General features: G+C 36.8%; 1 protein-coding gene across 1 annotated transcript in view; it reads left to right on the top strand.

Moving 5' to 3' along the window:
• The first annotated feature begins 7,365 nt into the window (after positions 1-7,365).
• LOC106879624 (cyclin-T1) overlaps positions 7,366-11,406 on the top strand; it is a 14,411-nt gene continuing 10,370 nt past the window's right edge. The window contains exons 1-2 of the mRNA XM_014929283.2: positions 7,366-7,469; positions 9,805-9,867. Of these exons, the coding sequence (XP_014784769.2) occupies positions 7,418-7,469; positions 9,805-9,867 (115 nt within the window). The 5' untranslated portion in view covers positions 7,366-7,417. The remainder of the gene's footprint in view (positions 7,470-9,804; positions 9,868-11,406) is intronic.

The following is an 11,406-nucleotide window of genomic DNA, read 5'->3' as shown; positions in this document are numbered from 1 at the left end:
CCATTGAAAATTTTTAAAAAATTGTTGAAACCAATTTGATATTTTAAACATTAAAAACGTAAAAAACTACAGTTCGTTTTAAGACCCAGGTACATTTTTACCTCCCAAACCAAATTCTCCTCTATTTGTCCTTGCGTGAGAAGTAAATTTTTTATTCCTAAATGCGTGTGTGTGTGTATGTATATGTATATATATATATATATATATATATATATATATATATGTCTGTGTGTGTTGCGTATATCATCAACACTCTGTAGTCTGCTCTATTATTTTCTGTTTTCAGTATCATTTCACATATTTCATTAAAAATTTGTTGATGTTGAACTTGAAGCCCTTCTTTTATCATTAACAATACTTTTATCTTTTTGTCATTCAGACTTCTCACAGTCCACTTAACTTATCGGCAAGTAGAGAATCTCTTTTCCCATTCTCTGATTCTAATAGACTAAACAAATAAACCATCCTTATCATTTAGTCTGTAATTCTGTCTTTTGATTGGATTTATATTTTCTGCACATGTATGTGGGTGGACAGCTATGCTCTTCAGTGGACATCAAGTAGAGATACATGCGTGTGTATGCGTGATTGTGAGATGTTTTTTTCCCTCTTAGTTATACACTATCATTTATGCTTGTTTTTGTGTTTAGCTTCTTTTTTTTTTTCTGGCTAAACAGTTTTTTTGTTAATAGGTAAATTAATTTTAATAAACATTTTTTTGTACTCTTTAATATATTTCATCTCAAAGGTAGTGATCTGGTAGAGTTGTTGATGTGCCAGGCAGGCATTTCTTATGGATTCTTTACAATCTGAATCCAAATGCTGCCAAGGTTAACTTTGCCTTTCATCCTTCTGGAGGTCAATAAAATAAGTACCAATATCAATGGAGTATTGTGGTCGATGTAATCAACCTCCCCCTTCCCTCAAAATTGCCAGGATGACAATATATTTCATCTCAAGAAATAAAGTTAATAGTTCAAATAATGATATTATAATCGTAACTGTAACAATTACTTCTTGAATATTCAATTAGTATTTAATTAGTGTTTTTGTTGTATATCTAAATTGAAACAATCTTCATCACTTAATTAAGCAGCATACATGACAAAGTGGCTCTTAATTTTTTTTTTTTAAATCTTAACTATTTATTTAATGGCTATGTATGTTGTCTTTTAACATTTGTGTCTTGTTTAATGCTGCCAATGTTGAATATTGAGTTGCTATAACCATTTTGACCCATCTTGACTTTACAAAGACAAGGAACAAACATAAGAGTGCTGAGTTTGGTTGTTTTTGCATAACAGCTTCAGTAAAAAGGTCTTACAAATCTGTTGAATGTTTCTACACATGCATTTGTAAGGAGGGGATGGCATATGTGGAGACTCATGGCTGACATAACTGGCTGTGGTTTTTGGTTTCTTTGCATTCACTTTAATAGATTAACCCCTGATTTTATAGACGGCTCTATTTGTCCACAGCCACCACTCTTATCCTCATTTTAAACATTTCAGTAAGACATACTTGCAATCTTCTCATTAGCAACATTGATAAATTAGTTTTGACCAGTGTTACCATGGCATCATTATCAATGATTCTACAATGATTCTACTCCTGTCTGTCCCTGCTACAAATAAGCTATCATCATCATCTCAAGTTCTTGAACTCATAGGGCTGTTTACCTGGTGTCCCTGACATGTAAGTGACCAGTATTGCATTACTGCTGTACAGGCTGCCAGTCCTTTACAGAATTACTGATTTACAGCTCTGGACTGGAGCAACGTGAAGTGAAGTGTTTTGCTCAAGAACACAATGCACCACCTAGTCTGGGAACCAAAACCAAGGTCTTGTGATTGTAGGTGCTACATCCTAACCACTAGGCAATGCATCTTTAAGCCTTATTGGCCCCCTACAGATGAATACTTGTAAGCAAAGGTATGCTAGTTTCTTATTTACTACCTTGACATACTCACCTATGGGGCAGAGGTTATCTCTTCATTATAATTATTGATCGAGAGAGCAATCCATGCCATCAAAGTGACACTAGAGTGCAAATATACAAAGCCCAATATACTCATCATGACTACGTGCCTGATAAGTGTACACCAAGCGCATGCATCACAACCATATGTGTGTGACAGGGTGGTTTCATGACTTTGTAGGTGGGGCTCAGAGTTTTCTTCAAGATGAGTAACCCATCCCACTCAAAATGTCCCTGAATAAGAATTGTTTAATGATGTTGAATGAAACAACCATGTTTTCCAAGATGAATTATTCAAATCTCAAAGAATTCTTCTCAACACATGGCTATGATGCTCCTCTACTACTTCTGTTCATGATCAAAGATGCACACATTGTCAGCCACTCAACTGGTTATGGTCAAACAACTGACAAGCAAATCTGTGGTATTGAGCAAAATATTTGCTGTAGCCTATCTTTTACACCGAGACAAAACATGTCCTTGATAACACTTCCAATCAGTTAAGATCAGAAGCCATAAGAGCCACTGCCTGGTATGGCATCAGGGCATTATTAACAACTCTGATTTTGTTGGAACTCAAAGAGTCTTGCATTTAATACTTTCCTGATTATTCTGGCCATGCCAAGGAGGCAGACCTTTTGTAACAGTTCTACTTGGCATTCTATTCTCATTTCCTTTATATTCCTCTTGATGCCTTCTGATACTGATTCCAAGAACCCAACAATAATTGGCACTATTTTCACCTTCTTCATTGTCCATAGCTGCGCTATTTCATACTTAAGAGGATTCTATATATCTCTTTTTACACCTTCCTTCTTGGCTATTTGTGGGTAAAAGGGGCACACAACATTAATTATATAGTAAACGTGGTTCACCTTGTCCACCACCACTAGGTCTGGTTTGTTGGGCTCTAGTACCTGATCTGTTTGGATTGAGATTTTGCAGGTTTCCAACTCTGCCACTCTTTGCAGTTTGTGCTCATACTGTGTCTTGCCTCTCTCTAGACCCCACTTTTCACATATTTTCCAATGTAGCACTTTTGCTACCTCATCGAGTTGCCACAACTTATAATGATTTTGAGCAAGTTTAGAGCATTTGTTCACAATATGGGCAGTGGTTTCATTTGCACTGTTACAAATGTGGCACAGTAGAGACACTTGCTCATTCCAAAGATTGACACTCCAATTTGTGGCCAAAACTTGGTCTTGCACTGCCAGTATGATGCCTTCAGTTTTGCTCCTTTCTTTAGCCTTTCCCACCATGTTTTCCAGCAGCTTCAGTTGTGGCTACATGGAATTGATTGTGTAGTCCCTTGTTGCATAGTGCTTCTTCATGTCCTTTTTGTACTTCTTGTTTTGTCTTTTCCCATTTCTCTGCTTTCAATACTCTCTCATCCTTAACTGACACTAGCAAAGTTTCCTATCTTTGGGGTAGGTATTTCAATAAGCTGCTGAGTTTGATATGTATGCAATCTTCCACGCTTACCAATCTCCTTCCTCCATTTGCTCTCTTCATGTATAGGCGATAATATCTGCACATGGATGATGAGCTCCATGCACTGTTAGGGGCTTTTCTTGTCATCCTGTTAACTCCTTGAGTTCATCCTCTGTCCACTTCATCAGAAGTTCAGTGCCACACTGAACTACTATGACTGCGCATGAGTTTATTACTGAAATTATGTTTTTGACATTGACCTTTGAATCCAATATTTTTCTCACTTGTTACAGGTACTCTTTCTTTGTCTTTTCTTTCAAATTATTGGGGTTAATTCCATCTGCCTCAAGTGTTCCCAGGTATTTATTATTTGGATTCAGGTTCAATTGCCTTCATCATTTCACCACTTGGCATACTTATACCTTCTGACTTGACAAGCTTTCCTCATCTCAGCACATTTTGAAATTCCGAACTCCATCTTGATATCATTTGAGAAAGTTCACACAGACTGAGCTAGACTGTTTGGTTCTGCCTCACTTTTTGTAAATTTCAAATCATCCTTGAATAGCAGATGGGTTAAGTTTTCCCTTACCACTTCTCAGATCATATCCCAACTTTGTCTTCTGCAGTATTTCATTCAAGGAATCATTCCCAGCACAAAGATCATTGAGGATACACTGTTGCCCTGGAAGATTCCTCTCCTGATTTTCACTTAATAGCTGATTCTCTGCTGTCAATTCAGTTTTCCAACATTTCATACAAGTATCTATGCAGTCCACTGGCCAAAGTACCTGACAATAGTATCCACATCGGTGGAAGACACATTATTGGTTAAAAGTTGGATACATTATTACCCTTTCCAGGATCCTCAGCACATAACAATGTCTTTCTCTTTGTCATCCAGTTGAGTACTGAGCCTTCCTGTAAGCACTCATCCAGCTGCTGTACTATCCTTTCATGGATCCTGCTCAGCTTCTTCATCCAATAACCTTGGATACCATCCAACCCTGGGCTCTTCCAATTGGGATTTTCCTTAATTGTCTTTTTATTATTTCTGTAGCTATTTTTTATATTGTCTTGACTCTGTATATTACTTGGGTTTCATGCAGCCACTTTGCTTTATCGCTATGCTTTACAGATTCACCCCAGAATGCTCTGCTTTTGCCTGCCTCAGGTATCAATGTTAGGTGTAATTGCTCATCTGCTTCCTCAAACAGGTTTTTCAGATTGGTTTCAGACAATCTGTTCTGCCTGAATTGTTCTGATCTACTGTCATATCTTTCCAGTTTTTCCTTGCTCTTCGTTTCAATTCTTCCAACATCACATCATACACATTATCTTTTATTCTGTATGTTCTTTCCAGTCTTTTGCTTTCATTTTGCAATTCTCCTCTTTTTAATTTATCAACTTGATCCAAATATCTTTTTAACTTTGTTTCTTACAAATCGTCTACATCAGTGTGGTTCTTTATGCTCTGTTTGTCCTCTTCTTTTATATCCAACTCTTTCTGTGGCGACCATAGCTGCAGCCCTAATCTTGTTGGTTTCAGTTTTCCTTCACGTCTGGTATAGTCCAAGGACAGAATCTATCTTTTCAATTTCAGCTTTTAGCTTATACCTATCAACATATCTCAGATTGGGTGTTGTTTGATCCTTGACTTCTCTAATATACCAGCACACCACCCTCACTGTCTTGTTGATCATCGTATTCTTGTAATGTCGCTCTTTCCCCTACATCTTCACTGTCACCTTTAATTAGGCACACTATCTGCTGGTACAGTATTATCATTGTTTTCTATTTTCCATTTTATTTCTTCAATCTCCATATCTGTTAGCTACCCATTTGTTCTTATTGTTCTTGCCTAGTCGGCTAATCATCTCTCACTTATCTCGCATCGTCCTATTTCATCCCATTTTGATTTCATGCATTGTTGGAAGTCCCTTCTACTGGGTTCACTTCTGATAAAGCAATTAATTACAATTCAATTTGCCTCATTATCCCACCTTTTTCTCTGACTGAGTATAAGCAGCCTCTGGATGAAAACCAAACCTGTGCTGCACGGTCACAAAGCACCATTATTATTATTATTATTATTATTATTATTATTACTACTACTACTACTATCATTATTATACTGAGGATGACTTAGTCGTTTATCTTTTTGGAGTTGATGAAATAAGTACGGGTTGAGCACTAGGGTTGATATAATTGACAAGCTCCTCCCCCAAAATTTCAGGCCTGGTGACTGATAGAAAGGATTATTATTTTTAATATTTCAAATGAACCTCTCATAAATCAGATATAATCTAAAATTTGTATACTCGTTGACAGAAATGTAAATGCATTTTAGTCATAATTATTTTGATTTATGTGACACTAACAGCAACTTTAAATCTCATTTGTTGACATAAATTAGATGGGTGCTTTCTTTTTCTTCAATTGTTTATTTCATTTGTAAATCCTGCCTAACATACTAGAGTCATTTTCCCATTTCACTAATAGTGGCTTCAACTTCTATCAGCCCCCAATCAGCCCCCATTCACTTTACTCCACTATCTTTGTAGCACATTCTTGTGCCCTCCCCTCTTTCTCATTTCACACACAACAGTTAAATGTTAGAATTGTGTTGCACCAATTAAGCTTTTTCCATTTATTTCAAAGCTGCGACCATATACATTATTGTCTATTGTTTCATTACTGTTTTGGTGTTACCACTTTACCAATATCAGGAGGTCATCCAGTTGAGTTGACTGTAGCAGTGGTGGTGGATGGTTGTTAAACCAGATGCCAGTGTAATTAAAACAAGGTTTAAGTATTGTCATGGCTGAATGCTTACCATATGAGTGTGGATTCAATCAAGATTCAAACCTTGATTAAAAACTTCCTTTTGGCATGGCTCCAGATTGGGTAAAGCCTTATGAGTGAAATTAGGTACATGTAAACTTTGCAGAAGTTTGGCAAGTTGACATGGACGTATGAGGACACGTGGATGGGCATGCGCGCGCGCGCACACACACACACACACACACACACACACACACACACACACACACACACACACACACACACAAAGTATACTCATTACACATGATTAAATCCCATGCATATTTACTTTTGAAGAAAGATTAATCATGTGGATTCTGTTCACAATTTCCATTTCAACTTGTTAATTTTGTTTGTGTCTCTTTGCTTTTTTGTTGCTCTTCTTCCAAGCTACTTTTATTTTTATATTTCAAAAAAATTGAATTGGTTTCTTTACATTTAGAACACATATGTAAATAGCAGTTCCAGACTTTAAAAAATAAGGACTGGGGTTGAACTTAAACCCTTCAAGGCAGTGCCCCAACATGGCCAAAGTTCAATGACTTAACACAAGTAAAAGAAAAGTTTTTAATGATGATTTATCTCCAAGTGGATTCAGCTATAGATAACAGCTTTATTATACGTTAAGTTAGAATCCTTTTGCATGAAGTGGGGGTGGGGGTGGCAGAAAGCTGTCTTGAGGACTTGGGTCACATCTTCTATAACTACGACATACTACCATTTACCCCAAATCAACCTGTTGTCTACTTTCAAATTGTTTTGTTTCTTCTTACCTTGCAAGAAAGTTTACATTAATTTTTGCTTCATAAGGGAAGCAACTCAAAATATTTTAAATGATTTGGTTTATGAACGTGTCAAGTTAACTTTTCAGTATTTTAAAATATATTAAGTTATTAAAGACCACAGTGTTTTAATAACTTCAAACATCTCTTATATGAACAATATCAAATTATTGAAATCATTCCTGCTGTAGTAGTTACATATGTGCTTTGCTGCTCCATTATAAATTGTCTAATTATTATATCACTGTTTCCTTCCTCTTGTTTACTTCAATACTGAAAACATTCATAGCAAAAATAAAATGAACTAAACCTAACTAAAAAAAAAAAGAACCATTTTTTCCCCCCCAATGAATAAATAAAGTAATTTTTTTTCTTTCATTCTTTGTTTCAGACTTATCTGATGATGACAACAGAATTGGTGAGAAATGAGAATATACTTCTACAAACGCTTGGTAAGTGTCTCGTTTGTATTCTTTTATGTATATTGTGATCTATTCTATTTTATTTTGTCATGCCTCTTAGTCAGAGGCACAATGGAGTACTTGTCACCTTTTGACTAGTTTCAGGAAATGGGCTAGGGGTGAATGTTATGATTATATCTACCAAATTACCCTCACACTGTGATATTTAAATACCACTGAAAAAAAAATTGTGGTTTACTAGACACGACATATAATCAATTAGATATCATCATCATTTTATGCCAGCTTTCCATGCTCGCATGGGTTGAACAGTTCAACAGGATCTATTGAGTTGGAGGATGTATCATGCTCCAATGTTTGCTTTGATAAGGTTTCTATGACTGGGTGCCCTTCATAGTGCCAACCACTTTACAAAGTGTACTGGATGTTTTTATCATGGCATGAATACTAATGATTACTATTTCTTAACTGGCAAGACTGAGGAAGAATAGAAAAGCAGGTGGGTGGCAGTTCTAGTCAGTGGGGGATAAGGGAGGGTAAGTAAAATAAGAGATTTATTGTTGCAATAGCATTAATTACATGTAACAAACCAATTACTAGTTCATTGTATTTCTTTTGTTGAGATAGACAACACTTTTTTTTTCCTACCATTTCTCACCATCACTTAGAGCTTTTGCTAGTATACATTGGCAAAAGGTATAAATATAAAAACATAAATACACACATACATTGGTTTAAGAAGTTTTTTTTCCAACCGTGTGGATTGGGTTCAATCCCACTGAATGGCTAGTGTCTTCTGCTGTACCCGTAGGCTGACCAAGGCCTTATGAACAGATTTGGTAGAGGGGAAAAAATCCTGTGTGTGTGTGTGTGTGTTAGTATGTGCCTGTCTTGACGCTATGTGATAGTTGTAAATGAGTGTCACTGTCTTACAAGCAGTATCAGTCATTTTTAATTTTCTACATAAACATGTTTGGCTATGAGATATATTATTTGCTTGGAAACTGATGGTGGTTGGTAACAGAAAGGACATTCAGCTGTAGAAAATCTGCCTCAATAAACTCTGTCTTACCTATGCAAGCAAGGAAAAGTGGACACAAAATGATGATGATACAGGCCATTATTTCCACACAGTCTCTGTTTACCAACAAATTCCTCTCACAGACCATTAGCCAACCTGAGACAATAGTAAATGACACAGGCCCCAGTTGCCACATGGTCAGGTTGAACCCAGAACCACGTAGTTGCAAATTGAGCTATCTTGATGTCCTGCAACTTCTATAAGCAGACATTCTATCTTGCAGAACTTCTTTATGGAGTGAAATAATGTTTAACAACTCTTTTTTGATTTCTCTGATTTTCACCTTCCATTTTTCACTCAGGTTTGTCATATGTAAAAGCAGAATGGTGATGCAAGCACTAAGTAAAAGATTTTTGCTACCAAGTAATAGAATGGGTTAAACAAATTGTTCAAAAACTCAAGGGTTCTCCTATCTTTTGTATATTCTTGTAGTATAAAAAAAAATCTGTCACATTGCAGAAAGGGTACAGCAAAAGTGTACATGAGAGATTCAAACAAATGCTACTAAAATGTGTGCATGTGCATGCACACACACAGTCACACATATATGAACACTACTGGCATGTGCACACATGCAACATGCACACAACAGCTATGTATGTGTATGTGTTACACTGTATCCTGGATATGGGTTTTACGAGTTATATAATATCAAGTGCTTCTTGAATTATTTCATTACTGATATGGAGTTTGGTCTGTTACAGTGGACAATAATTATAGAGCACTACAGCAAGAATTGAATTGAGCAAGGCAGAGAAAAATACAGGGAAAGATTGGGAAAAGAGCAGAGAGAAAATATAAGAATTAGAAATAAAGAGAGGAGAATAAGGAATGATAAGCATTAACTCAGGGAGGAAATAAAATGAAGTTCATGCGAGAACTGAACCTAAAAGATGTTGCATGACAAATAATAAAGATGAAGCTAAAAGGGGAAGATTGAAAATTGTTATTCAACGAAGGCAAGATATGAACAATGATAGGCAAGAAAAGCCAGAATGGGAAAATAAGTTAGATGAGAGCACATGACTGAAAAGAATAGACAAGATTTCCTAGAAATTAATTAAAAGATTATGAAGGAAATGACAGGATATTATTACCTAGTGGGGAGATGTTTATGGCTGACAGTGTACCACAAAATGGACTGGAATTTCTACAGGTACTGTTAGTTTTGTTATACACACACTGTGAAGTATTGTTAAATGATCTAATCATAAATAATTGAAGCATTTATGTTGTTGTCGATGCCATGAGAATATTTCAGCAATGATTCCTTCTCGTTTACAGGTTTTGATTTAACTGTTGATCATCCTCACACTCATGTTGTCAAAACCTGTCAAATGGTGCGAGGTTAGTAAACCCTTGTTGTTGTTATTTCCCTCGTCCATTTCTTTATACTTCTCCACTCACTTCCAGTTTCAATTTCTTTATATAAACGAGGGTTGTATATAAATAGTTCAGTGTATTAATTTAAGCAGTGGAATCAGACCATAGTGTTTTATTGGCTCCCTTAATGTTCAGACTTCAAATCCTGTTATCAAATCTATTTTAAAAAATTTTATTTCATCTCTCTTAGTGTTGATGAAACGAGTACTATCTATGTATTGGGGTTGGGAGTCATATCGAATATCCTCCACCCTTACAATATGTGATCTTGTAAATATTTCTAACTGTAGAATACTGGTTTAAATGCAGTGAAGTTGTTGTTATAGGTTCAAAATCCATCAAGGTTAACTAGAAGTATGCTAAGTCATGTGGATTGAAAAATAGATGTGTACAGTTTATCCAACATGTTCATTTTAATTATAATTGTAGACACCAATACTTCTATCAGCACTACTTAGTTTATTAATTCCAGCTTGACTAAGCTTTGCACACATCAGCAAATGTTTTATTGGCTGTTTAAGTATTAGAATGGCAGTTCTTAGTGGGCTTTGAACAATGAACTTGTTGCTCGTAGCTGAAGTGTAACAACACAGAAATGTTTCTACTGTTCAATGATGTCATTCATAGCCCAGTGGTATGTTTTTCACATATTGTCTGAAAGGAGAATTTCCATCCAAATATAATTTCCACAGTGAAGGTCTTTCCGCACTTGTGATTGCACAAATATGTTAAATATAATTGTATGCACCTATATTCCATCAAGTTTAACTTTTCTGCTTGATAAAGTTTGTTTTTTATGGAAGTTTTACGAAATGGATGTTCATATTCTTCGAAAGGTCAGTGGTAATGTGAGACATATAATATATGGGGAGTTACTAGTGAAGTTTCTTAATCTCTAACATTCATACTGTTTTTACCTAACATAGATGACTGAAATATTGTTGAGGGTGAACAAAAAGCAGTGAGAAATTAACTAGCCAACAGTGACACATGAGGTTTTTTTCGAGCGAGATCGTTGCCGGTGCCCCTGGACTGGCTCATGTGCGGGTGACACATGAAATCTTTCGAGCGAGATCGTTGCCAGTGCCCCTGGACTGGCTCTTGTGCGGGTGACACATGATATCTCTCGAGCGGGATCGTTTGCCAGTGCCCCCGGACTGGTTCATGTGCGGGCGACACATGATATCTTTCGAGTGAGATCGTTGCCAGTGCCCAAGGACTGGCTCTTGTGCGGGCGACACATGAAATCTTTCGAGCGGGATCGTTTGCCAGTGCCCCTGGACTGGCCCTTGTGCGGGTGACACATGAAATCTTTCGAGCGGGATCGTTGCCAGTGCCCCTGGACTGGCTCATGTGCGGGTGACACATGATATCTCTCGAGCGAGATCGTTGCCGGTGCCCCTGGGCCGGCTCTTGTGCGGGTGACACATGAGGTTTTTCGAGCGAGATCGTTGCCAGTGCCCCTGGACTGGCTCATGTGCGGGCGTCACATGATATCTTTCG

Source organism: Octopus bimaculoides, chromosome 17 (assembly GCF_001194135.2).
Source record: "Octopus bimaculoides isolate UCB-OBI-ISO-001 chromosome 17, ASM119413v2, whole genome shotgun sequence".
Taxonomy (NCBI): domain Eukaryota; kingdom Metazoa; phylum Mollusca; class Cephalopoda; order Octopoda; family Octopodidae; genus Octopus; species Octopus bimaculoides.
Note: the sequence above shows the minus strand (reverse complement) of the source record. Positions and strands in the feature narration are given on the sequence as shown.